General features: G+C 45.3%; 1 protein-coding gene, 1 long non-coding RNA gene and 2 other non-coding genes across 8 annotated transcripts in view; 2 read left to right on the top strand and 2 right to left on the bottom strand.

Moving 5' to 3' along the window:
* The window catches only part of NOD1 (nucleotide binding oligomerization domain containing 1), a 68,099-nt gene extending 50,157 nt beyond the window's left edge, over positions 1-17,942 (top strand). For 3 of the 4 annotated variants that reach the window (XM_013061491.2, XM_004762567.3, XM_004762565.3), the window contains 2 exons: positions 876-959; positions 16,953-17,942. In XM_013061491.2, the coding sequence (XP_012916945.1) occupies positions 876-959; positions 16,953-17,025 (157 nt within the window). In that variant the 3' untranslated portion in view covers positions 17,026-17,942. Of the gene's footprint in view, positions 1-875; positions 960-4,315; positions 4,413-16,952 lie in introns of those variants that run through there. The other variant, XM_013061490.2, reaches the window with a different exon arrangement.
* LOC123387030 lies at positions 4,921-26,497 on the bottom strand. Of its 2 annotated transcripts, XR_006601367.1 has the most exons (7): positions 19,942-26,497; positions 18,446-19,847; positions 17,326-17,490; positions 15,017-15,160; positions 12,152-12,312; positions 6,291-6,371; positions 4,921-5,056 (listed from the first exon to the last, which is right to left on the bottom strand). It is a non-coding gene; the product is annotated as an uncharacterized LOC123387030 (long non-coding RNA). The 2 variants fall into 2 exon arrangements; XR_006601366.1 differs by lacking the exon at positions 12,152-12,312.
* LOC123387120 lies at positions 9,584-9,705 on the top strand. The gene has a single exon (XR_006601477.1). It is a non-coding gene; the product is annotated as a small nucleolar RNA SNORA24 (small nucleolar RNA).
* Positions 26,498-27,151: 654 nt separating the features above from the next.
* Positions 27,152-27,220, bottom strand: LOC123387131. The gene has a single exon (XR_006601486.1). It is a non-coding gene; the product is annotated as a small nucleolar RNA SNORD2 (small nucleolar RNA).
* Positions 27,221-27,619: the final 399 nt, after the last annotated feature.

Raw genomic sequence — 27,619 nt, 5'->3', positions numbered from 1 at the left:
TTTCTATAATCCCATCAATCATGAAGATGAAGCCCTCATATTGGTAGGGCTGCCTTCTTGGGTCAGGGTCCCGTATTTTTTAGGGTCAAGTTCAGTAGTAGCCTTATTCTACAAAGAGCCAAAGGAGTAGGTCTGTGAGGAGGCATCGGTGCCTTGTGCGGTGTGAAGCTCTTGGTTGGGTTGGAAGCCCCGCTGTCCGGGGCAGCACTGAGAAATTGTCCAGGCTCCCGGCTGTATCAGAAGCCTTTGTTTCATTTGGATCACTGCTACCGACCTAAAGGGTACACTCCTCGAAGCCCCATTATTGATGCTTTCCTACTGGGACCCATGAGCAGCGGCAGGAGAATCTCTCTTCCCTACCGCCCCGCACCGGAGGACCTCAACACGGAGAGGACATGGTGCATTCTTAGAACCCATTGTTTCCCCAAAGTGGTGAACAGCCATTTGGCAGCTACTAAACTTTAAAAACTGCCTTCCCCAGCCAGCTGGAAAGCCACCAGACTGTCTCTCCCCTGGGTGTTTCTTAGAATTTGTTGTTCAGATTGCTAGCCACCAAACATTTTTGACTGGGCACCCTGCCGCGAGAAATGCCGACACACACACATAAATGTATTCATGTATTAAATAATCTATGTATGAATACACAGATATATTATGCTCACTCTAAGATAAATTCCAAAAAATTGAACATTTTAAAGGATGTCCTTTATTCTGGTAGGTCTGATCAAGATAGTCTTAGCCAGTTTAAAAGACACAGGGACACAGTACTTCCCCTGACCCTGCCTCATTTCCACCACACTCTTACAACTCCCTAATGGAGGGGGCAGTGTTACTCCAGTATTAAGTATCTACTACAAGATACATTCTTCTTTCAGGCTTATCCAGAACCAGATCACAGCCAAGGGGATTGCCCAGCTGGCAGATGCCTTACAGAGGAACACTGGCATCATGGAGATCTGGTAAGACATATCTGCTGCTGGTCCTCAATGGTAACAGTGCTTACTGATTCAGCACCACCGACTGGGTGCCCGGCACAATGGGGAGCCCTTTGCAATTACCTCTCATGGTTCCCATTATCTAGTCAAGTAGCTGGTATTATTTCCACACCGAGGCCCAGTGACGTAAAGCTTGCCCAAGGTGCCACCTAAGAGGAGAAGCTGGATCTGGTCCAGATTGCCTGACTGCGGTCAGCGTGCTCCTCCCAAGCCCCCCGTCTTCCTCTACCTTCCTGGGGTCGCATGGGGCAAACAGCCCCAGAAAGGGATCCCTGCTAGAAGTGAACCACTCAGGGACTCAGGAGGCTGAGAGACGAATGTGCTAACCAGAGTTTGGGGCTCATTCTTCTCTTCGGTGCTTCCTGGCTTTCAGGAAATAGTTCCATGCTGGATTTGAGCTGACTTGTGCTCTCCCTCAACCTCCTATTTCTGTTTGGAGGAGCTGTTTATGCGGCTAGTGGGACAGAGCCAAATTATTTGCTTTCCACAACACTGAGCCCTGTTTCGCTCCGTTATTGCCTCACAAGACACATTCCCCCACCCCCACCCCCCCACACACATTTGAGGCATTTGGGTCTGGGCCTACAGAATGTGCCAGGCCATAAGCAGGGTTGGGGGAATTCCCAATAGTAACGGTTGCAGCCATGGTTTGGGTGCTGGGGAAATGGCAGTTAGCCAGACTGAAAGAACCCTGATTGCTTAAGAGTCTGGGCTTCCCGGAGCTGAGAGCAGGGGGCTGAACTCCTAAGTACTCTGGAGTTTGTCCAGCATCTCGGCTTGGGGGGGGTGGGGGGGTGGAGAGGGCACAGCCCTGCAGAGCAACCGTGTGGAGGACCCAGCAGGGGGCAGAGCCAGACCTCCCTTGAGGACACAGATGGGGAGACGAGTTCCCCCTCTCATTGTGGCCTCTGTGAGATCGGAGGAGCAGCCTCTCTGAGAACTCAAATCCTCCACTCAGAGGGCAGTTACTCATTAATGACTTGACTTCTTCATGACTGGGGAGAATTTCCCAGCCAAAAAAAGTATATCGGGGTATAGCCCCTTGACCATGGCTCTGAGTACAGTGCTTATTAAACTTTGCCTTGGAACTTGTCAGAGGATCATAAAATGAGTTTGGTTGGGTTGTGACCAGCATTATTTAAAAAATGAACTTGAGCAGAGTAAGGGAAAGCGCTGTCCATAGTATGAAGTATGATTTTATACTTGTTTCAGGTATGTATATGTGTGTATGGACAGATGCTGGTTCGCAATGGAAAAATGTAATTCTTGGTTGGGTCATGGTTGAAAAAAGTGCTTAGAAAACACTGTCCGAGAGAAGAGAGCCCAGCTCCGCCAGACTGACCAAGGCGCTGCGGTCTGCGCAGCTATGCCCACTCCTCCGTCTGGAAGGCCCGTGATAGCCCCTGGGACTTGAGTTTGTGCTCATCTCCATGTGTGATGTCATGATTTGGGTTCTGCAAAGTCCTGTTCAGGGCTGGGAGTGGGGAGGGAGCCACTCTGTCTGCAGTCATCAGCAGCTCAATGGCTCGCTGTTTGGACTGACAACTAGTTCTCCCCTGCGCTGGACCTGAAGAGCTTGCAGCCCCAGCTCCCGCCCTGGGTTCTGCTGCTAAGACAGGAGGCTGTGTGTTCTGGGACTTGATATTGTACGGGTTGGAGCACACATGTTGGTCTTTTTTTTTTTTTAAGATTTTATTTATTTATTTGACAGAGAGAAATTACAAGTACACTGAGAGGCAGGCAGAGAGAGAGAGAGTAGGAAGCAGGCTCCCTGCCGAGCAGAGAGCCCGATGCGGGACTCGATCCCAGGACCCTGAGATCATGACCTGAGCCGAAGGCAGCGGCTTAACCCACTGAGCCACCCAGGCGCCCCACACACGTTGGTCTTATGAGGCGGTGTACTCCAGACCATGAGCTCTTTGGGGTGTGGGGCCTGGGTCATGGTATTAAGAAAACAAGGTTCAGCTGAGTGAACTGGAAGGTCTAATTGGCTTTAATTAAACAATTCAGGAGTTGGCAGCATCCCACCTAGCCCGTCCCCTGGCGGTGGAGGGGGGCCAGCGGGGAGTTCTGCTAAGCCAAAGGAGAGAAAGGTTCTTAAAGGCAGAGGGCATGAACAAAGACGAATGCCCTAGCAGGGAATGCATTGTTCTAGCCAAGGCTGCCCCTCTTAAGGGGAGCTGAAGGAGCCTCTCAGTCAATTTCCTGGGATTGACCAGGAAATTCTATGTTGACTGACTAAAGGTTACCTTCTTTCCTCTCAGCTGCTCCCCTGTAGTTCTCAAAGCCTCTGTTGATCTTCGGCATTCTCGGGTCATGATGTTTTCTCAGGTTAGGAGTTCAGATTTATATTCCTTTAAATCAGTTGTCCTCTTTGTGCCTTTGTGTTGGTCCAGTCTGGGGAGACCGTTTGCTTGGTGGGTAGCAGCTGCAAACAGGTATTTAAAATTTGTGAAAGAAGGTAATGCAGCAGGGAGAGATGATGATTATGGTAAGATAATGTGCCATGTTTACAGGGTACTTTGAAGCCAGGGTCTCCAATCCAGTCAAAATCAAATAAATCAACGACCCCATGGAAGGAGTCCTCTTTTTAAGACAAGCGGCTTGTTTTGTGAGTTGACCTGAGTTTCCACTTTCCCAGAAGGGTGAATCTGGGTGTAGCAGGTGGTAGTGGGTCCACCAGGCAGCTCCTTGCTCGATAATCAAGGGCTCTTCTGTTACCGGGAACAACTCTGGACAGAGAGTCTAGGGACCTGTGTGGGCAGTTCTTGCTTTAGTGGCAATTTGGCGAACATTTCAAGAATTAAGGAGAAGTGCCTGATTATAGCCTCATTTATATTTATCCCTGGAAGTAAGGATCTGCCAAAAGGAGAGTCCTGAATCATGAAAGCCTCCCTGTAGTTCCCTTCTAACTCCTGTTGTAAATTCACCGGAGTCAGCCAGTGATAAAAGTGCGATTTTTCTCCTAGCCTGAGATAGAAGGTGGCTCTGAATTCCCGAGGTTGCCCCCTGAGCGGTGGCATTATCTCGCCAAGACAATACCAGAGGGGAGGGAAGGAAAAGGGCCAATGCTCAGTCCCAGGGTGAAGCCTCCAGCCCACGTCGTGAGCAGAGGCAGTCTGTGGGGGCAGCTGTTTCTCTCCGTGGTTGGGTTGATGGTAGCTCTCCAGCATCTGTCCAGGCCCAGGCCTCGGGTGGAGCTTCCGTCGGCTGTGCCATGGGGTCTCAAGGCTCCGTGTCTCCTAGCTGTGCAGTGGTATCGGTAGTCAGGAGCATTCCGTAAAGTCCTAAAAGCTGTTCTCCTCTGGTGATGTTTCCAGAATCCCTAATCAGCACCTGGCTCTAGACTGTGACTAACAGGACCCTTTGAATTGGGATCCCAGATGGTTTCTTGAAGCTGTTCCTAACAGGCTGGAGTGTAAGACAACAAAGACTCACAGTGGCTGGTCACACTGGCATGAAACAAGGAATCAGCTGAAGGTTGTACACAGAGTTGCAGGAAATCTGCAAGGTTCTTGTTGAGTGAAGAGGGTGCCTCGATCACCGGAGATTACACAAGGTATACCCCACGTGGGAAACACTTGTTTTTTTTTATTTCCCACTGTGAGGACAACAGTCTTGTGGGATGGAAAGGCTTCAATCCTTCCAGAAAACACACATGCACTACTGGTGACCTGGACCAAGAGGCGGTTGAATTCAGTGCCTCTACAGGTGTTCAGAAGGTCCAGAGGAGTAGGTCTGAGACCTCTGGGGACAAGAACCGTTTTTTCAGGATTGTGGACCTGACCAGTCACACATTGCTGCAAGCCTGTTTTTGCAATTTTAGAGACGTTTCCCCACTAATGTCTATTTATGATTTGAGTCATCTTGAGTGTACTGTGATGGGTGCAGGAGGGCAAAAACCAAAAATGGGGTTTGTCAGGGAGTGAGGAAGAATCAAGCAGCTGTCCTGGGTTTCCCATAGCCTGACTGTTAGTTTAATTTCTCTGATTCTGGAGCAGACATTTGCCATGTTAGAAGGACATCAGGATGGCAAAAATGTGGCCCTGAGGGGCCATTTTCTGCAGAAAGAAAATGGAGTTAGTCCATATCTTTATAGATTCTACTGCTGCTGCCTTGCACGAAAAGTCACCTTGAGCCCCATATCACCATTTCTTTCCAAAGATTTCTTTTCCACAAACCTTCCAGAGCTTTTTTTTTTTTTTTACATTAAAATTTTGTCCTAAGTTTCCCCTTGTTAAATAACTAGTCTCACTTTAGGACAAAATTACTTTTCCATCAAAGACATATTTCTCTTTTTCATTTTTTTCTTACCAAAAACACACATCCTTCTTTCCTTACATAGTTATTTCTGTTATTTCCAGTAGCCTTAATTACATTAGAATTTTTTTTTAAGTTTTATTAATTTAAGTAATCTCTAAACACAACATGGGGCTCTCCAACGTATGACCCTGAGAGTAAGAGCTGCACGCTCTTCTGACTAAGCCAGCCTGGTGCCCCGTTATGAGAATTCTTAGCTCTTAAAACCCTTAATTTTCAGTGAACACTAATAAGTAAGCAATTGTGAACTGCTTTGCCAGCATTCTTTAGATTTTCAGATTTATGAGTATGTTTCATAATTTCTAGAAGTATGTGCCTTTTTCAGTTTCCCAAAGTATCAAAATATCTTTTCGTTTCTCTGTAATAAGTAATCAAACACAGATAAACCTGTGTTTGGTTATTGTTTTAGTATTTTAAGAGACAAAGTTTCCTTAAATCTGGAAAAAACATTTTTTAAGTCAACGATGCTTTAAACAAAAAGTTACAAAAATTCTCTTCCTTAGTTAATTTAATCACATGTTTTTCTTGTTCTGCTTGAATTTAGTTCTTCCATTCATTCTGGAAATTCCTACCCAGTTTAGTTTTATGAGCTGAAGATGATCAGAGACCTGTACTGAGAAGTCTTTCCATGAGTCTCACAGAAGACAAAAATACATTTGCAGAAGGCTTTCGTAAAAGCATCTCAGTAAAAAAGAGGAACTGTATATGATAAAAGTTTCTAAAATGGCCATGGTTAAAGATGTGATTAGAGTTTATTACAATGCAAGTGGCAGGAAATTTGGTTATTTCTGTGACATAGAACACTTTAATAACATGCCAGGACGTACAGATTGTTTGTGGAGTTTCATGTAATTTTTAGAATACTTACTTTGCTAACGGACATCTACACAAATATAAAGTTTGGTAGCACTTATTTGACCGTGTTGTCTGTGGGATTAAACACAACACACAAACCTAAGGAGTTTAATTACTCACGAGATCTTTGAAATGTGCAAGGGGTCCTCTGGAAAATTTCAGTTAGATTGTGGTTGTGAAGACTTCATTTTAGAAATTTGACTGTGGGAAGTATGTGAAAAAATATGGAAAGGTTTGGACATTTGGTTAAATAGGATCATGAATCATCATAAAACAATAATTATCCATCTAACCAAAGTGTTAATAAAAGATTATAAAGGCCAATACAGAAGGATACACAGTTATAAGCAAAATTTAGCCCTTTTAATATTAAGACTTGGGTTTTTTAAGTAATCAAAGACCTAATAAACATAGGAAATTATTTTGGCAAAACACAGAATCCTTGTTTTTTAGACAGATAACTTTAATTTTTTTTTTAAAGATTTTATTTATTTGACAGAGATCACAAGTGGGCGGAGAGGCAGGCAAAGAGAGAGGAGGAAGCAGGTTCCCTGCTGAGCAGAGACGCCCCCCCCACCATGTGCGGCTTGATCTGAGGACCCTGAGATCATGACCTGAGCTGAAGGCAGAGGCTTTAACCCCCTGAGCCACCCAGGCACCCCTACTTTTATTTTTTAAAAAGATTTTATTAGAGAGCACAAGCTGGGGGAGAGGCAGAGGGAGAGAGAGAAGCAGGCTCCCTGTGCAGAGCCTGATCCCAGAAGCATAAGGCAGATGCTTAACCAACCGAGCCACCCAGGCACCCCTAGGAAGATAACTTTAAAGGTAAAGAAAAACTTTTGTTTATAATTTCTTAGTAAGAGCAGACCAAGAAAACTTTGACCTTTTAACAAGGAGAAAACAACTCTAACTGTGCACCAGTATACTCTTGATAATAAAACTCATTTACTTAAATTTATCCTCATCTTACCCATACTGGCCACACAGAAAATTTCTTTCCAAAGATTTCTGTAAACCTTCTACAATTTTTTTTTTAAACTTCTGGACAAACTTATTTTTTTCTTCAACAAAAATGTTTTCTGGGGCGCCTGGGTGGCTCAGTGGATTAGAGCCTCTGCCTTCGGCTCAGGTCATGATCCCAGGGTCATGGGATTGAGCCCTGCATCAGGCTCACTGCTCAGCAGGGAGCCTGCTTTCCTTCTCACTCTCTGCCTGCCTCTCTGTCTACTTGTGATCTCTCTCTGTGCCAAATAAATAAATGAAATCTTTAAAAAAAAAAAAGGTATTTCTATTCCTCATATTTTTTTCTAACCCAAAACACATACCTTAGTCTTTTCTTTTCAGTAGGCTTAATTTATTAGAATTTGTTACTCTTAGAAACCTTAATTTCTAGTGAAAACTAAGTAGTAAACAGCTGTGAACCGTTATACCAGAATTCTTTAGATTGGCAAACTTAGAAATAAAGCTCATAATTTAGAAACATGTGTTTCTTCATAGTATAACAGCACAAAAGAGGTTTTGCTAACAGACCCAAATTTGTCTTATACAGAGAAACTAAAGGTAGAAGTAGATAAATCTATATTAATATGTAATGTTGTATTACTTTTTCTTGCTTGGAAATAATTTAGATACTCAATGCATTTTTTTTGAAGATTTTATTTAGAGCAAGCGAGCAAGTGAGAGAGAGGCAGAGGGAGAAGCAGACTCCCTGCTGAGCAGGGAGCCAGACTCAGCACTTTATCCTGGGACCCTGGGATCATGACCTGAGCTGGTGGCAGATGCTTGATCACCTGAGCCACCCAGGTGCCTCTAAATACTCAGTGAACCTAACAACTCATTTAATTTTGCAAAACCTTAAAGCTGTTTTGCTTAAAAACAAAACTTTCAAGTTTTTAAATTTCTGGGTTACCACCAGAAATATTTTGGAAGCTATTTAGAAGTTTACCTGGAGGGGCACCTGGGTGGCTCAGTCAAGCATCTGTCTTTGGCTTGGATCATGATCCCAGGGTCCTGGGATTGAACCCCACATCGGGCTCCAGCCTTACATCAGGCTTCCTGCTCAGTGAGAAGTCTGCTCCTCCATCTATCTCTGCCCCCAACTCGTGCTCACTCAAATAAATAAATGAAATCTTTAAAAAAAAGAGTTTAGCTAGAAACCTTTTGATCTTATTTACATCTATTTAATTTACTTATTCTTAATTGTATTTGGACTACCCATAAAACTGGATGAGACATTAGACAGACTCAACCATTATTCTGTTTTGGTTTTTCTCTGACAGATTTTACAACAGAGAAAACATGAAGCTCATTGGTCTTTCAGTAAACCCAGGCAGGATAAAAGTTTTATATTTAACGCTGATAAGTCTAAAGACAGGTCTGTTTTAATTAAACCAATAATCTCAAGTAAGCTTTAATACCAAGTATTTTCCCAGATCAGATGAACTTAATTTTAGAGAGAACTGTGGGGCTGGCGGTTGGCAGGGACAGAGGGAAGAGAGAGAATCTCAAGCAGACTCCCCTGTGCACATGGAGCCCAACCCAGAGCTCCCTCTCACAACTCCAAGAGCATGACCTGAGCTGAAATCAAGAGTCGGATGCTTAACCGACTGAGCCACCCAGGCATGCCCTGAGCTTTGAGTTTTAGAATGCCTACTTCTTACCAGCGCTTGCCTTCAGATAAACCAAATTGAGCTCTGTTACAAATTAATTTTAGCCATACCATCCAGAAGTACAGAAAATACCTCACATTTACAACATACATGGATACTCATACAAACACGCAGACCAGAGGCAAACAAAATCTTCCAGCTTCTGGTTCTACTTGTGTCTGTAGAGAGATTACAGACCCAATTTCAAGTATCTCCCTCTTTTTTTTAAGATTTTTTTTTTTTAATTTGACAGAGATCACAAGTAGGCAGAGAGGCAGGCAGAGGCGGGGGTGGGGGGGAAGCAGGCTCCCCGTCAAACAGAGAGCCCGATGTGGAGCTTGATCCCAGGACCCTGAAATCATGACCTGAGCCGAAGGCAGAGGCTTAACCCGAGCCACTCAGGCGCCCCCCTCTCTCTTTTTCTAATGAGAAATTTCCCTCTCAAGTTTGCATTTCCAAGAATGGTTCTTACCTAGGTTCTAGAGAAGATGGGGGTAGAAAATGTACAGGGCAAGTATGAAGTTTTATCCAGGGTGGCGATTTGGAGCATATCTGCCATTATCAGAGGTACTCCAGTGGGCCCAAGAGCTCTGTTACTGGGTTCTATTTTAGAAAGGTCTCTTCCCTTCCCATTTTTCCTTCAGCCTCAGGCAATGGTGGGTTCTGTTCATATTTCAAAGACATGACCAGATTTATGATTTAAAGGGACAAGAATGCAAAAAGTTTTTTTTTCTAAGAGTTTTAGGGTAGTTGTGACTTAAAATTGACCTTTTTTTTGACCTGTCGGCCGTGGCAGTCTTCCTAGCCATGGAAGAGCACATTCTTATTTACTGGCAAAGCCATCACCACTTAACGGGCATTAGATTCTGACTTGCACAGATAACCTCTTTGCTTTTGGAAACATGGAGGGTGCTGGGATTCTGGGCACATATCCAGCTATTGTTCAAATGCTTCTAGGAAGCTCAGTTGTTCTGCTGGGTAACGGAACATGGGACAAGATATTCAGAAATTCAGAGTAATGTGGGTGGAGGCTTATTTATTTAGTGCCCTGGGGTACACTGCCAAACATGACTTTAAATCTCAGTGGCTTGGGTCCTAAATGGTGAATAATGTTCTGGAAATTAGTAGGGGAGTATTTTCAAAAGAGGCCTGAATATTATTTCTGCTTAAATATGGCATTCAAGGAGAGAATAAGTGAGTGCTTCCTTGTTATAATTAAATAAAATGCTTGATTGCTCTGGGGGAAAAGAAATGACCTTTTCTTCCCTCAAGTGCAGGGCAATTTTGTTCCAATATACTGACCTTTGATAATATCCACAAATATTTTGAGAGGAATGGCTGAGGTTTGGAGATTGGTAAAGATAAGTAGATTTTTTACTTAATTCCCCCTAAGAACTGGATTCCAGCCTGAATATCAAGGGACTGGCTTACCTTTTTAACTAAATTTGCTTCTTTGTATCAAGGGGAATTTTATCTTTTGTACAGTCTGTATAAAGCTTTTTAACAAAAGCCTTCCCCCTCTATTAGCCCCTCAGCATCAGGCTTCCTCTGATCACTGAGGAGGGCCTAGGAGAAATTTCATCGGTTACCTCTTTCCCCTGTGAAGGGGAGGTTGTGAATAGTCCAATCTTTTTAATGTTTCTCTAAGCTTGGTAGGATCTTCTGAAAATGGAGGGAAAAGGGCTTTATAAAAGATCTGCAGTTGTCTGGGGGACATGAATTTTTGGCAGGAGGGGGCGTGGTCCAGAATATACCTGGCAAAGGTGAGCATATAGAAATGGCTGAGGCTGACAGAGGTTGATTACGGTAAACCAAGCCATCCTGTTTGTCTTGGGTGCTTCTATTAAATTCACTTTCTGGCTTCCAGCATTTATAAGAGTAGCCTGTATACTTTGAACCTAGAGGTTGGGCTGGATTTTAAGAAGGGGAATTTCCATGGGACATAGACATTCATCTGTCTTAAGTCTAATGTTTGTTCTTTTACCTTGTCAAGGGAATCCCTAAGACTAGCCATTATACCAATAAGACAACTGAGAGCTCTTCATAGGTAATTCTTCTCTTTCAAGTAGCCAATTTAAAGGATCTAATGTCTGGACATTGAGCAAATGGATCCTATTAATTTCAACCGTGACTCAAAGTCATAAGTCTTTTAATGGCTTAATCCAAGACTTAAGAGGTGTCCCTAGAGAAAGCATAGATGATGCAGCCCCTGTGATCCAAAAACCTACTCCCAGGAATAGTCTGGGAAAGCAACCACCCTCTTGTACAGGCCATGAGAATAGTCTCTGGACTATTCTCTGTGCCTCTGGTCTCCATGCTTCTGGTCTCCCAGAGGATGCCTGGGATGCATCTAGTACAGACCTGCTATCTGTGACATGAGGCAGGTGCTACTGGAATGAGATTTCTCCAGCACTAAGGAGCAACAGAGGTCTCTCCCTTATGGGCTGGGACCTCTTATGACAAACTTCCCGGAAAGCTGGCATGGCCAGACAGACCACGCTGCTTGTAACTGTGTATCTCGGGTCCCCTGCCTATTAGACTGGCCAGCAAGATGCTCCCCAGTAAGCGTGCTCTTCCAAGTGGCGGAGACCAGCGAAAATATGCCCATGGGTCACAAAGCCAAGCTCTTAGGACACAGAACTAGACGAAAGGAAGAATTTTATATTCACATTAATAGCCATGCCTAAGCCTTGGGTCTCTGGGGGCCAAGCCAATACCTAGAAGGGCCCTGTCTTGAGTTTGGGGACTGTGTAGTGTTTATCGCATACCCTGGAGCATGGACATTTTCTTGAGGCTGGCGGGGGACTGAGCTTCAATCTAACCCATTCCCTGACCAGCTTATCCTGACCGGGGGTCTTTAAGTTAGATGACAAGCACTGTAACAGCTTCTAAGTGTTGACGCGTGACCACCAATTTTGCAGCTTGGGCTTCCAAGATGTTTCTTTAGCAACAGCCTTTACTTCGTGTGCGTATTAACTTACAGCAAAGTTTGTCTAAAGAGACCCTGGTTTGAGGGGAACCGTGACCTCACCAGTCCATGAGGCCGGCTACACAGTAGGCTTATAGGACTGAAGCCTGCATTCTGTCCTGTGCGAATTCCTTCCTGTGACCCTCAACACAAAAGAAAGAAAACCATGACCATCTCTGGGAGGAAATGATCAGTCACCCAAGAGTACTCTACCAATTTTTGCCAAAAGTAGCTCAGCGCAAGGACCTAGTTCTACAGTATTTTCTCCTGCTAACTGAATTTAGAGAAAGAAAGAGTCTTATCACTCATTCCACCAGACCCTGCAGACAGAGAAGCTGGGAGGCTGGTGTGGTCAGAAACCTTACCTTCTGCTGGCTGTGCGTGTGTCAGCTGTCCCAGATCTCTGTGGGACAACAGCTCCAGGGCGAGCAGCTGGCCCTGAGGATGAGTATTCACCAACTACACCAGCCAGAGGGAAGGAAGAATTCTTCCTTTACCCTTCAGTTTCTTCCAGTGGGACTAAGAGCTACATTTACACAAAACAGATTAACCAGAGGAAAAAAACACAAAGCTTGAGACCTAAAGAGATGACCAAGGCAGGCAGTTTTTAGAGGCAAGGAGTAAATTCATGAGGAATTGACAGGACAAAGAAAATTTAACTTTGGGAGCTCCAATTTGTAAGGAATTCTAGGCAGAACTTGGGGTGTGATATTAAATTAGTAGACATTAACAAGTGTTGTCTATACATTTTTCTTGACTCTAAATTTCCTATGTCTGGAGATAAGAATGTCTGTACCTCCCTGGCTGCCTTTCACATGGGAGATATTTCTTCTGCTTTCAGGGGGACAGAGGAGGGTCTGAGGGTCCTTCTTGTACAGGTTGTCTCTTAAATACTATTTTATTTAAAATAATCAGTAAGCCACAGTGGAGCAGCCTGCCCTTAGCCCCTACAAAACCAATTCACTAGGGCTCTTTTACAAATTGATTTTAGTAATACCACCCAGAAACAATATCTCACATTTATGGCATACACACATACATACAAAACACAGAGGCGGTTGGTTAAGCATCTGCCTCCAGCTCAGGTCATGATCTTGGGGTCCTGGGATGGAGCCTGACATCTATCGGTTCTGTGCTCAGCAGGGAGCCTGCTTCTCCGTCTGTGTTCTCTCTCTCTCTCTCTCTCAAATAAAATAAAAAAAAAAATACAGAGGCAAGGACCCTATGGTTACTAATATTTGTGGATTTTTAAGATAAGACTTTCATTTGTCCCTGGAATCAAGCTTAAGGAGGCTGTACTAGACTTTGAGCACAAGAGCCCTTTTTAGCAGTCTGTACTATAAAAAGGCCTCTTTCCCACCCTCTGTCTCAGGTGATTGTGGGCGGTGTTTACATTTCAAAGACATGATGAATGTATAACTTCAAGGGACAGAGAAAGAATGTAAGTTCCTCCAAGAAGGACTGGGGTTTCCCAAGTCTTTGAGATAAATGAGGGAAGTTTCGGAATAGGTACATGAATAGGTGAATTTTGAGTTGTGCCCAGCACGGACTTTCATTTTTGGGGTGGGGGGGGGAGGTAAGGTAAGGACAGTTGCTCCCAATTTCTGAAACTGGGCTATAACTTTAGTGACATCCTAGATCGGCCCACCGATCCCCGCTACATTATCTCCAATTCATTTCTTTCCCTCTGGGTACACAGTTGAACTTCAGAGATTTCTGGCGGTACTGAATAACCCTTGGGTTATTGGGTGTTAAAATGGGTTCCCAAAAGAGGGTACGAAGGATATTACCTTCCCCAAATCCAGAGTCCCTCCCACAGACAGCTAAAAGAATAACGTGCACGTCCCAGGCCAGCAGAAAGCCAAGCCTGTTACGCAAAATGAGACTAGGAAGAGGGTGACAGCTGCCCCCTGGGAGAGGGCATCAGTGAACGATGGGTTTGGATTTGGGAAGAAAAGGGCAACGTACGGTTTTCTTTTCCCTTCTCTACTGGGCACTGCAGGCACCTTCAGAAGCGATCCTGATAAGCATTTTCCCTCTTTGCTGGCTTCTGCCAGTTTTTCCAGGGTCCCCTGTGCAGGCTCTGCTATCTGCTGGAGGTTCCCATTAGCTATTTGTTTTTTTAAGCTATTATTTATTTGAGAGAGAGGGAGAATGAGCACTAGCGGAGGGAGCAGCAGAGGGAGCAGGACAAGCAGGCTCCCTGTTGAGCAGAGCACAATCCCAGGACATGCCCCCCAAACCTGCCACCAATCCCAGATCGTGACCCGAGCCAGTGAAGGCAGATGCGTAACTGACTGAGCCACCCAGGCGCCAACAGTTTACCAAAAAACTCCTCTTCCGTTAACTCAGAGGGGCCAGGATGGGGGGGGGGGGTAGTACCTGTAAGGCCTGTGCCTTGCCAGTTTTGCTTCTGGTGGTGTTTTCAGAGGAGGAAAGGCAATGCAGACAGAAGTAGCAGAGGACAAAGGGGGCAACGGGCATTTCTTCTGACTTCTTTTAGGTCCCTCTTATACCTTTCATTTTCGGGAGGCTTTTGTTCAATCTTTTAATTCATTTTTTAACGACACTAGTTCGAAATTTTGAAACCTTCTGGAGTTTCTGCTTGCCCATGTAAACACGCACCCTGTTTGCCTTGGGAACCGGGGCCTTCCATGGCGCTTCTCAAATGACTTTGTCTACTGGGAACGCTCCCCATTGTGGCTGGTGTACTGCTAGGGTGTTTTTAGGACAGTTTTGCCATTTCTGCAGATATTCCCAGCTCCCAGCACCATGGGTTTTAGACTTAAATGAGCAGGTGTGCTGGAAGGCGGCATGTTTGACTCTTTAGAATTTAGGGATCCTCTTAGCTAAGCCTTGGTTTATACAAAACAAGACAAAGATGCGCACTTTAACACACCAGCAGTAACCAACCGCAGAGTGCTTCCCCGGACTGGCAGAGGGAAGGCCGTGCCCAGCACAGGCCGTTCCCTGCGTGGACTGACCCAGTGGCCTCCATGGTAGGGACTGTGGACTGGAAATGGGGAATGGACTTAAGCAGCAAAAGCCCAGTCAATGAGGACCACGGGTGGGACCTGGGAAGTGATTCCAGCGTGGACTGGTGGGCTGAACCCAGGGCTAAGGATGGGTGCTCCCTGAAAGCACCCCCAATCCCCCTCACCTTGGACTAGAAAGCCAATTGGGTTGGTATCTTGAAGGCAAAAAGGGGAGGAGAAACCAAGAGGACTCACCGGCGGTGGCACCCAGGCAAGGGCAAGAAAGTCAGGAACGTGGAAGGGCTTGCGGGACACGGTGCCTGTGATTCTCCCCGTCCCTGCAGGGCCGTCAGGAGCTCGCTGTAGATCCCAGGGCTGCCACCACGGCTGCCACCACGGCTGTGAAACAGAATTCAGCCATGTAAACTGGAAGGTCTGATGGGCTTTATTTAAATAATTCACACATCAGGTGGCATGTGTCTAGCAAGCAGATAGAGCTCTGCCGAGCCCAACAAGAGAGGTTTTGGAAAGGCAGAGAAGGCATTCAAAAGGGGGCATTTACTAGCCAGAAATGCACTGTGTAGGCCAGGTTGCGCTCCTAAGGAGCAGAAAGGGCTCAAAGTTTCCTGGTCAGGTTGCCTGGCTAAAGGCTGTATTCCTGGGGCGGCGGAACTGCAGTTTGATTAGGCAGTGAGTTCCATTTACTGACCTGGGGCCTTTACCTCAATGACAACACGTGGGGCCTGCGGGTTGTTTCTTAACAAAAAAACACACAATCAGTGGTCACTGCTGTGTCCCTAAGCCTCTTAGCGTTGCATCTTCATTTGCTGACTAACAAGGCTGGAGTGCCAGGCACGGTGCTAGCACCATCCACAGTGACCCCAACAGACCTGCCCTCATCCATGGCTTTACCCCTAGTGAGAGAGACGCACCATAAAGGGAAAAATCATTCAAGCAATTCATTATGAGTGCTGTCCAGGAGAGAGCTAAGAAGGGAACCGAACACAGATGAGGTTTCAGGGCACTTCTCCCTAAGGAAGGGGCATTAAGCTAAGCCAGGAAGAATGAGTAGGAGTCAGTCAGCTGTGGGCAGGGTAGAGTGTTCCAGGGAGAGGGAACAGCATATGCAAAGGCTGTGTGAGGCAGGAAGGAGGAGCATGGTATCCTTGAAGAACAGAAACGCTGTGTTCCTGGGGTTCAGATAGTATAGAAGGGACAACGGGAGGCAGAGGACTTGGGGCGTACTAGACCATAAGAGATCTGTGGGTCATATTACATATTCTGGTCTTTATCCTAAAAGCAATGGAAAGTCCTAGAGGGGTTTGAGGCAGAGGGGGTATGATCAGATTTGCTTTATAAAAAGACCACTCTGGCTCCTCCAGGGAAATGGAGATGAAGAGGCCAGACGGTACTGCCGTGATCCAGAAAAGCGATGGTGGAGCTCAGACCACCATGGTGGCGGTGAAGATATGGAGAAGTTTCAGGGAGGCATGCTGGGGATGTTTAGAGAGTAAGACACAACTCTGGGATAGACCGAGTATGAAGATGAGGAGGAGGGAAGGGGTCAAGGCTGATCCCCAGGTCACTGGCTTACACAGCTGGACGAAGAGTGGTTCGACACTGAGCCAGGGGGCACTGGGCCAGCGTGGCCCCCTTGAGGTGCCTGGGAGGCATCGAAGTGCAGGTGTTCAGCAGGTGGAGGCACACAGGAGAGGTCGGGGCTGCAAGCCCACTGAGGTAGGGATGAGGTCGCGGGGGGCAGTGACAGGCCCTTCCCCCAGCCTGAAGGAAAGCCCGTATTTAGAGACCACATGCAGGAGAACAGGGGAGGGGAGACTGAGACGGAGTGGCAGACACTTGAGAGCCAGAGAGCCTAATAGCAAGTCAAGTGAGCGTGGTGTTTCACGGAGGCCGAGGGCAAGACAGCCAAACGCCTGTGAAGGAGAAGATGACCAGGCCTGAGAGATTTCATTAAGTTTGGGTTCCTAAAGGCTACTGGTGACCTTAGTGAGAGCCAGTTCGGAGAGTGACAATAGCTGGAAAGGAGTAGTATTATCACACGAGTGTCCGAACAGAGCACATCCCCTAACTTCAGGGTCACTTGAAGAACAGGAGAGTGTCAGAACACATACTGGCAAGGCCCCCACAAGTTCCTACGGTTTTACTTATGTTGTTTGTTTTTCTCCAACAGCCTAAATGGAAATTTGATAAAGCCAGAGGAGGCCAAAGTCTTTGAAGACGAGAAGCGGATCATCTGTTTCTGAGGCCGCCTCCACGTGTGGGGTCCATGCCCCAGGGAGGAGACAGGGCACGAGTGGGCCTGCTGAGCCGTCTGAGCGACTATAACTACGCCATGAAGAGACATGACGCATATCCAGGATCTTTTTATCGGACATGTTATAAGACTGAGTTCAGAACTGGCCCTCAGGACCAGGGAAGTGAGTTAGTCATACTGTCCCCACGGAAGAGTTGAGGACATGGTAGAGAGTTAGTGCCAAGCTTCTGGCAGAAAAGGTGCTCAACAAACATGTGGGGGTTTGTTTTGTTTTTTGTTTTTTTTTTACCTGGAACCTTCTCTTCCTCCTCAGTACCTCCCCACAGGTTGACGGCCGGCCCACCTTTCACAGCTACAGATTAACTGACATACACACAAGGTTGGGATATGACACATCCAAGGTTTTGTCGAAGGCTCCTTGCAGGCTTCTGTTTTAGTCCTTGGGTCTCAGTATCTGTTGGCAGAGATCATGGGGTGCTCTCTTAGCAGGTCTAAGAGAAAGGGTGGGGTCTTCGTGACGCTGAGTTTCTGCTTGGGGCTTTCTCATGCTGGGCTGACCTTCTCAGGAAGGCTGATAAGGGTGGGCCCAAGTGCTCTGCACCAGGAGGAAGAACCTGTGCCCATCCTCCAAAAGGAGTAAGGCCTGGGGTCCAAACAGAAGCTTCTCTGTCTCTTGCCCTCCTGAGGAAGGGGAAGTGTCTCTCTCCCTGCCTCAGAGCAGTTGTGAGGATGACTGAACTGGACTTAAGGCTGAGGGGGTTGCTGAGAACCCTGTTAGGAGACCATATCACAGGGACCATCGTGGCAGGCACGTGCTGGATGTTACATGGGGGAGAGGGTGGTGATATTACCAGATAACTTGTTCTTTTGCCAAGTCATTTAATAAAGTACTAAAAACATTTTTAATTAGAATTTTCTAATTTCTAAAGGAAATTTTGCCTGAGAAGCATGGTAGGATCCCTGGCCTCCATGCCTTGACTCCCTTCAGAGATACTCACTCTGCTGCATGGCACCCTGGTGTGGGGTGCTGTGTGGAGCCTGCTGAAGGAAGGCCAGAGGTGTCATTGCTATGGTCCTTTGCAGGCCTCTCCACCTACCAAGGGATCAAAAAAAGCCAAGGACGCAACTGAGGCCTTTTCTTCTACCTGACCTCTGAACCCATACAGCTGGCTTCTCAGAGGAGCAAACTCAGTCAGGGGTGGCTGGGGCCAGGATATGCTGCATGGGCCAAATTCCACAATCCCTCTCCACCATGCCATGGTAGGCCCTGGTGGCCAGGCTCGATGTCCACTACCTTCTGTGGCAATTCACAGCTGAGTGGACCTGTCACCCACTTTGGCAAGAGGCGCCAAGCCAATAAGGACCAAACATGAGAGGGAAAGGGATGGGGGGGAGCCTTCCAACAGTACCTTTGAGTTCTCAGAGGTCCAGTCTGGTTTTGTGCAGCAGCCCCTGTCAGAAAATGGCAACTGAGGAAGTTAGCTCTGAAAATCCTGTACAGTCATTCAGACACATGGTGGCTGCTCCGCTAAGGGGCCGCTTTGGTAGCTCTGAGCCAATCCTCCCCTCACCCCAGATCTGAGTATTCACCTAAGAGTCACCCCCTGAGGCAGCAACTCTCTCCCTACAGAGACTCTAGGCAGTAGGTCTGGAATGAACGCGTTGAGCTGAAGGCTAAAGGAGCTTAAGGCAGACTTCAGACTTCCTCAGTAGAAGAACTATACTTCTCAGTGGACAGATTCAGACTTCATTAAACCACTAAAGCTAAACTTTTGGGAGACTAACGTTTACTTAGAAACTACCAAATGTACTGATTTTACAGATTATCAAGATTAAAACTGCTGCCTCTAAGGATATTAGAATTTGAGCAGTGTTGGCTTAAGTTCTGTTTGGAAATACTTCTGGTCTTCTAGATGGTGAACTCTTTCTTCCAAATTTGTTGGAAGGGCTCTCCATTATTCACTGGTGAGCTTCTGTGCAGAGAGGTAGAGACTTTTCCTCATCAAGAAGACCACTGAAAGTTGGAAAAAAAAATTAAAAATTCCACAACGTAGGACAGGACTCTCTCTTTCCACAGGACACCCCGGTTGGTTTTGGGAGAAACGACAGCTCCTCTATTTCAGACCTGCAACCACAGCATGTCTGGGCTGATTTGGAACCTACCCAAACAAAACAAAACAAAACAAAAAACAACAACATGGAGTCACCAGGTGGCTGTGGGCCAGGTGCTAAGACTCGGAATCTCAATCTGTGTCTTGAAAACTGGGCCTCCTAGGGATGTCCCTCCATCCCCCAGGGCAAATGTAAGCATCAGACACATGGATGCTTGGATGCTGAAAAGCAGGGTTGCCGCTCAGTACAGGTCACTAGCCACCGTGAAACCAACGCAGCTCATTTCCGCTCCGGGGCAACACCCAGGTGGTTCTCTTCTCGGCTCCAAGGCTTAGGGAACTTCCTGACAAGGTCACCTATGGGCCCGAAGTTCTCATAGTCGGGTTCAAGAATACTCCACTTCAAGCAGCTTGGGAGCAGTCTAGCTTCGCCAGCTAAAGACACAGCTGTCAGCCTTCATCATTGTCACCCAAGAGCCCTACCGCTGCCGTGGGACTCACCCAACAGAGGGACGCGAGGCCGCGTCGTGGACCGTAGGACAGAGCAAGGGCCCGTGAGCCTCCGCCGGGTGCCCCCTCTGCTCCCCCACTGGATGCAGGGGGCTCAAGGATCTTTTGGTCCACTTCCAGGTGTGCCACGTGTATTTCCGGGAACTAATTTTCCCTTACAGGAAAAAAAAAAAAGACCCTCGCGCTGGAGCTGAAAGGCAAAACCGTGATCATTAGCCCAGGTCCAGAAAGAGCGATGTTAATGAAAATGGAATTTGCTGCCGAGGTGGCGGAGGTCGCGTTACCTTAGAGATGTGCTTGTAGCAGCACCGCTGTGTCCCCGGGGCCATCCCTGCCTGATTCTCTCAGCCTTAAAACGCAACCGACTGCACACAAGAGGAGCTTAAAACTTTTCCAGGCACTTAACACTGAAAAGGTTATGGGCCCCCGATGATCTGTAACAAGAAATTTTTTAAGCAACAGTGAATGATAAAGCAAGTGCAAGGATTTTAGTCAAGTTTTTCTCATGACTACGTGGCTGGTTTTTTTGTTTGTTTGTTTGTTTGTTTGTTTTTTTGAAAATAACAAAATAACAAAAGATCTCAATGTTTTTTCCTTGACTTTTTCTGCCAGTGCTTTTGTTATAGAAACAGTAATCACAATATCAGAGGAAATTTTTTAAAATAATGCTTATAAATGACACAGTACTAAGTTACTTTAATTTTTACGTGTCATCTTCCCATGGTCTGCCTACTTTGTGACATTTTCCCCAACTTTTTTTTATTGTGGTTAAATACACAAAAAATTTACCATCTTAACTATGTTTAAGTATACACATCAATGGTATTAGATATATCCATAATGTTGTGCCACCAACACCACCATCCAGCTCCAGAATTTTCTTAGAACTCTAAAACTCTAGGTTCATTAAGGAACTCCCCCTTCTCCTCCCTCCCCAGCCCTTGGCAATCCCCCTTTCTGTCTCTAGCATTTTAACTATTCTAAGTACCTCATTAAGTAGAATCACACTTGTGTTTGTGGTTTTGTTTTGTAACTAACATATTTCATCTACCAGGATGTCCTCACGTTCACTTTCTACATTGTTACATAGGCTTTATAAGGATCCTCTGTATTCTGTTGATTTGCTTAATTATGTACCAAATATTAGAAATCCAGTCTTCCAGATTGGTTGTGGTGGTGATTATTTCATAAAACGTTTCTGTGGAAGTAGAAAAATTTTTAGGACTGTTTCTTTGGAGTAGGATTATTCAGTCAAAGATTCTTGCTATGAAATTTTCTTTTTCAACTTATGTCAGCGCATAAAGTCTAGGTGTGTACTAAATGATTTAGAAGCAGATGAAAGTTACAGGACAATGCAATGTGAAGCCAGCAATGTCTCCTCTGCCCCTGTCCTGGACCCCAACCCTCAACAGTGTTTAGGCACTGCAAGCTACAGACTGGCACCGATGACCACTACAACTTCCGGGAAGAGTGAATCATCCACAAATCATCTGTTTGAAACTGGTCCTGTGCAAGATAATAATTCATTAGTGTAGGTATCACTATCTTCAAAATCAGTTTTCCTTACTTTAAAAAAAAATATGGATGTATATATACATGTCCTTGCTTTGCCAAACAGACCTAGTGTGACTATACCCATTATACTGACTCAAATGGAAACCACCTCTTCCCAACAATCCTACGAAATAGGAATTACTTCATGAATGAGGGAAACTGAGAACCCATGACTATGGGTGTAGGTCTTCGTCCTAATCAAGATGTGTATAAAAATGTGTGTGTGATGGGCGGAGGGAGCAAAACCCTTCAGGAAAGGAATTTTGGCAAATGTAGAAAGCCACACCTGGCAACACCTGAGAATCTGAGCTCAGATCAATTCTCCTAGTCTACTATCCGGGAGACTGGTGTTGGAGCAAAAGGGACTTGCCTAAGGTCACACAGCTAGAACACAGGCCTGTCTGGTTCTGTTTTCCTTCTGTTCTGGTAGTTTGTGCCCTTCAGTTCATTCTGCAACTGACCTTCTTCCTGCTAAGTCTGGTAAATCTGGTCCCAATCCACTAGGGCAACTTAACAAAACGCTCACCCTAAGAACACAGATGGGGTCTCTCCTTAGTGTCCCTGGTGCTAAGAGTTACAGGACTCTGGAGTCACATTTTCAAACCTGAAAGTCACAAAGCTAGGAAGACCCTGGAGAAGTTTTGGTGACATGAGTCTGACTCTACAGAGCCAACAACTTCCTCATTGGCCACTCAACCCCCATCCCCCAACCACGGATCTGGGCCAAAGGAAGTAAGTGGGGGCATTCCCAAGAGCTTGAATAGCTCCTGTTTGGATGGTTTTCATCACAAGAGGGCAGCATGTGTCCAGCAACTAATCAATCCATTGTGCCAGTGGCTCCCAAGGATCCAGAGAGCTGGGGGCCTGTGACATTGTTAAGACCCCATACCAAATATGTAATGTTAAAAGCAAGTTCATTTTAAGCCCATTCACCCTTGTGTCCAAAGACATTGGAAGGCAGAGAGTTTGCCCCACGGCTCGGTGAAGAACAGTACAGCAAGTCTCTGGGTGGTGAGGATTTAGGTTCACATCTCAGTGCTATCAGGAGTTGTGTGACCCTGGACAAGCAACTTAGCTTTTCTGTGCTTGGGCTTCCTATTCAGCTTCCAATCCAATAAATTTTAGTAGTTACAACATTCTTATTTTTTCCTTCACTCTTTTAACTGTCTTGAACCAAGTTTAATCATTGTGCAAAAACACTGCTCGTGTTGTTTAAAAGAGTGCCAAGTGTCAAAGGGGAACGAACAGACTGTCTTCACAGGAACCTTTCCTACCTGAAGCATTCTGGTACCAGCAGCTTCAGAGCTGGATTTCGGAGACCGCCACCAGGCCTTCGGGCAGAACCTAAGGCCGACCAAATCTGCCTTTGCTGTTGTCCCACTTCCCTTTCTCACTTCCTAATTCCCTTACCCTCACAGCCCATCCAAGAGATCCACAGAACCCAAGCCTCTGCCCACCCCAGGGTGCTGACTTTTTACATTAGCTCCTCCTGCTCAGCCATCTCCCTCACAACCCCAGAAAAATTCCAGAACACATCTGGCTCTTTTGAAAGGGTTTGATCCCTGCAACATCTTAAGCAGAGCTGAGAAAGCTCATCCATCTATCCGTCCCTTCCCTCCCCCAGTCCTCCCTCTCACAGGTAAGTACTGAACACCAGACTTTATCCCAGGCATTCTGGGGGATGGTAAGAATACAATGGCTATGTCTGGTCTTTGATTTTACCCTATTTACAAGTTAACCAATTAGACTGCTTCACGGATGCTGGCATGCCACAAGAGACTCCTGGGTCAGAGACACAAGACTTTACCATCCACAGAACAGCAGAGAGCTGATGGCCAATAAAATGGTTTCAATAAGGATATCAGTCAACAGGGAATGTTTCTGTAAGGTCAAAGTGAGATTAGTCCTGAAAAATGCCCATGGATTTAGTGACATGGAGGTTAAAGGTCACCGTGGTAACAGCCATCTTGGTAAGCTGACAGCAGGGAAGCCAGACTGCAATGGGGCGAGAAGTAACTGGATTAAGGGTATCTTTCAAGAAATATATGAAAGAGAGAAGACTGGACAGTGCTCAAAGGGGATATGGAATCTAGGGAGGGTTACTTCATCCGAAGTAAGACCAGTTAAGTAAGTGTTAACTGGGAGGGAGAGACAAGTATATATATACACATAGAGAGAGGTGGTGACCGAGAACTGGAGACTCCTGAGGTGAGCTGGAGCAGGGCCTGCAGCACAGATGAGACACAAGAGGCTCTCACGCCAAGCAGGGCTTGGCCAGGGTGAGGTGCAGAGTGATGGGTGTGTGAGGCTAGGAGGAGGACGCTGGCACACTGCCAACATCCAAGGTGAACGCTGGACTTTGTGCAACAGTCATCTCTACGGATGGAAGGGAACCAAAAACAGAGTAGAGCAGAATGTATTTCTTCTAAATGTGGAAACGTTTCTCAGGACAATTTTTGCCCCTTTTGATTCTTTTTGTTTCTGAAAGACAAAAAGAAAGATATTAAGTAAGCAGCACTTAACAGTCTTCCCCTCACTGTCCCTCCTCAGCAGGAAGACTCCAGGGCCTACCATCACTGAACATCACTGAAGGAAAGAGGTCAAGGATACCAAGAGTTTACTGGAATTGTGGCAGACTCCCTTCTTTGGGTCTCACAATATGTCAGACCCTGTTCTAATCACTTATATTTACCCCCGCCCCCACTCCTCACAGTAACCCTGTGAAGTCAAGGAAACTGAGCTACGGAGAGATGAAAGTAACTCACTCAGAGATCGCAGTGAGATGGCAGACCTTCCAACATAGGCGGTCTAGCACCAGTTGGTGTGTTCACCCACATACACCAAACTGCTATTACTGAGGACCCAGTAGAGTAATCCAGAGAGGAACAGAGGTAAGAGGCTCCAGAGGGAGAGATGAGGAGACAGTGACCCGTTAAAACTCAGGCACAATGGGCCCCCTTAATTTGGACCGTAAGCTAAAATGTCGTCACTACAGTGGTTTAAACAAATGACTAAGACTTTATTTATATGCCAATTCTACTCAACTACATTTATCATGTATCAGTAAATATTTCATATTTATAAATAGGCCTGAAATATAATTGTGAAACAAAATCAGTATGATTTTTATTCTAACCAACAGTGATATCAGAACTTGATTCAGTATGAAAACAGCCTCATAGTGGACTAGATAATCAAGTAAGTGACCAGGGTGTTACAGATATCTGAATGATTTGCCCAACTTGTGCACTATTACTATGATATGTATGGTAGATTCTTGGCGCAAACGCTCTCCAATAAACCACATTTCCCTCTACTTATGTGACTTGCAGCGGATCACGAAATGATACACTGGCAAACACATGCAAGCAGGAGCCTGAAAGGGGCTTGCAGATCGGAGCTTGTCCTCCCTTGCTGCTAGGAAGCCTTCCATTGCCACATAAATAATCTCAAGCAAAGCTGCCAGAGACACGTGGGCCAGCCAGCAGCCAGCCAGCACTTACTTCCAGACATGCGCAACTGAGGCAATGCTGCCAGCTGCCCCAGCTGCTGGCTGGAGCCCCGTGAACAAGTCTAGGCGACAGCCTGCATTTCTGAATCTCGGGTCAGGGAGTTTAATAAGGGTGTGCTTTTAAGCTACTAAATGTTGGGGAAGTTTGTTACTCAGTGAAGGATCATTGAAACAATACATAAAAATTAAGGAAGGCGAGCCGTTGTGCTTAAATGCACAATGGCTTAAATACAACAGAAATTTACCTTTACCCCCAAATGCACAATGGCTTAAATACAACAGAAATTTACCATTACCCCCAAATGCACAATGGCTTAAATACAATAGAAATTTACCATTCCTAGAAACAGTTCAAGAAGGTTTCAGATGGGTGGGAGGGGAGCTCTGCTAAACCCAGTCACTCAGGGACCCAGGCTGTCAGTTTTTGCCATCTTCGATGTGTGGCTGCCAAGGTCACCTAGGCACCATAAACCGAAGAGCGGACACAGAGAGAGCATGGAGGACAGCACATGGGAAGCTTTATGGACCCATTCAAGAAACAGAGCGTAAAAAAAAAAAAAAAAAAAGAAACGGAGCGTATCTCTTCTATTCGCATTTCAAAGGTAGAACCCCATCACATGGCCAACCCTAACTGCAATGAAGGAGTCTACTTCTGTGCCTGGGAAGGTGAGGAACAGCCTGATGAACTCATAGTTTGATGCTACAGACTTTTATTAGCTTTCAAGGCACAACGAGAACACAGGGAACCTAATCCATGTAAATCTTCATTTCTTAATCTACAACACAGGGAATAATTGTTTTTGTTAGGTTGTTATAAAGATTAAATGTAAAGCACTCAGTAAGAGTGTCTGGTACATGATAGGCATTCAATAAATGGTAGCTATTAGTTTTATTACTGTTACTAAGTTGGATGGTGTGAGAAATCAGAGTATGAAGAGAAGGAGTTACACTAAGCTATCCAGAGAGCAGTACCATTAGTCATGAACTGTCCAAGTGCAATCACGAAAGTGTAACTCAAACCAGTGTTACCCAAAAAAGGAGGGATTTATTAGGACAGAAAGACAGGGTCTAGCTCTTCATGTCAAAGAAGACCTGCCAAACTAGAACCTTCTCCAAGACTTCAGAGGTTTGAACTCTTTTCCCTTCTCATGTTATATGGCACATACATAGATCTTTGCTTCATTCTCTCCAATGCCATACCCTTAGCATGTTTTAACAAGCTCCAGAATTTTTCTGATTTTCAAATATATGATAATACTGTTGTAGTTGTATTTTTCAAGAGTGTCTGTTGGCCATGAGTTGGTAACTGCTGAAGTTAGGAGATGGGGACACGGGAGCTCACTACACTGTTCTCTCTACTTTTGTATACATTTGAAAGTTTCCACTAAACAAACAAACAAAACAAAAACACAAGACTGATCTAATCTTGACGGAGATTCAAGAAGAAGAAGGGATGCACTTGATGGCCCATCTCACATCACATTTGAAACAGTGATTTTCTGCTTTGGTGCAAACTGTGTATTACCACGGAAATGCTGCCACCATGATCAGCATTATCATCTGTTTGGTTGTGGTTTCTCTGGATTTTGAGGGAAATGGCTAAAGTGATCTACAGACCACAGGGTTTGACAAGGTTGGATGAACTCAACTATGACCCTGTCTTGACCTGACTCCTAGAACACATTCGCCACTTTCCTCATATCTTATCACCTTAAGAAAGGTAGAGATGGGGCGCCTGGGTGGCTCAGTGGGTTAAGCCTCTACCCTTGGCTCAGGTCATGGTCTCAGGGTCCTGGGATTGAGCCCCGCATTGGACTCTCTGCTCAGCGTCCACCATGACCCAGTAGGACCTCATCTTAACTTGACCCTATTTCCAAATAATGTCACATTCCCAGGTAGCTGAGGTTTAGACTTCAACATGACATTTTGAAAAAACAATTCAACCCACAACAATCACCTTTCAAGATATTTTAAGAATTAACTCTTTTTAGTTTAAAAAAAAAAAAAAGCTTAAAAAAAGCTCTGTTTTCTTTTTACATGGGTTCTCCGAGGGCAAGCAGGGAGCCTGTTTCCCCACCTCCCTCTCTGCCTACTTGTGATCTCTGTCAAATAAATAAAATCTTTTTAAAAAAATTTAAAAATTAAAAGAAAAGAAATGAAGAGCTATCTTGGTAGCACTTTCCTTAAGCACCTTCATATTTAACAGTCTCAGGAGAGAACAGAGCAGAGAAAAAACACAAAAACCGCAAAAACTACAGATCTACTTTCTAGTGATGAGGACAACAAACTCAGGGTAGTCAAGTATGTATTAAGGGTAACTAATCAGAATAGCCAATACTCTAGTCAGCAGCAGAAAATTTAAAAAATAGAGGTTGAAAACAGTTAGCTACTACTCTTTCTAGTAAGATATTTTTTCCCCCCAAGTAGCCAAGTGATCAGGAATGAGTATTCTCTTCATTTCAGGCCAGTCCTGAAAGGTAACTGCCATCATTTTATTACAGGATGTATTTTCTGAGGGGGAAAAAAATCAATTTCTCTGTCTTCCATTCTTCGTAATCATGTCCTACGAACTGGTTGATCTCATCTATTACACTGACCACATAAAAAATAAGGGCTGAGAGTAAAGATGCTGATAATCTTAGAAAAAAATTCTAAGGATATAGGAAGCATCTGTCCAAAAAGAAAGAGCATATTGGAATATAAGTTTTACAATTAAAATCTTTGCTAATCAGTCTTGATATTCAAATCATTTTGTATCCAAGTCAGATTTCTTTATTTTCACAAAGGTGGTAGACTCCTTTCCAAAGATAGAATATCACACCATATTCTATCCCAATTTTTTTTTAACTATGTACTGTTAACATTCCTTCCATTGGGTGGTAGAGCCTATGTCTTCT

This window comes from Mustela putorius, unplaced genomic scaffold (genome assembly GCF_011764305.1).
Source record: "Mustela putorius furo isolate JIRA1106 unplaced genomic scaffold, ASM1176430v1.1 tig00003845_pilon_pilon_pilon, whole genome shotgun sequence".
NCBI classification, from domain to species: Eukaryota; Metazoa; Chordata; class Mammalia; order Carnivora; family Mustelidae; genus Mustela; species Mustela putorius.
This window is presented reverse-complemented; position numbering and strand designations above follow the sequence as displayed.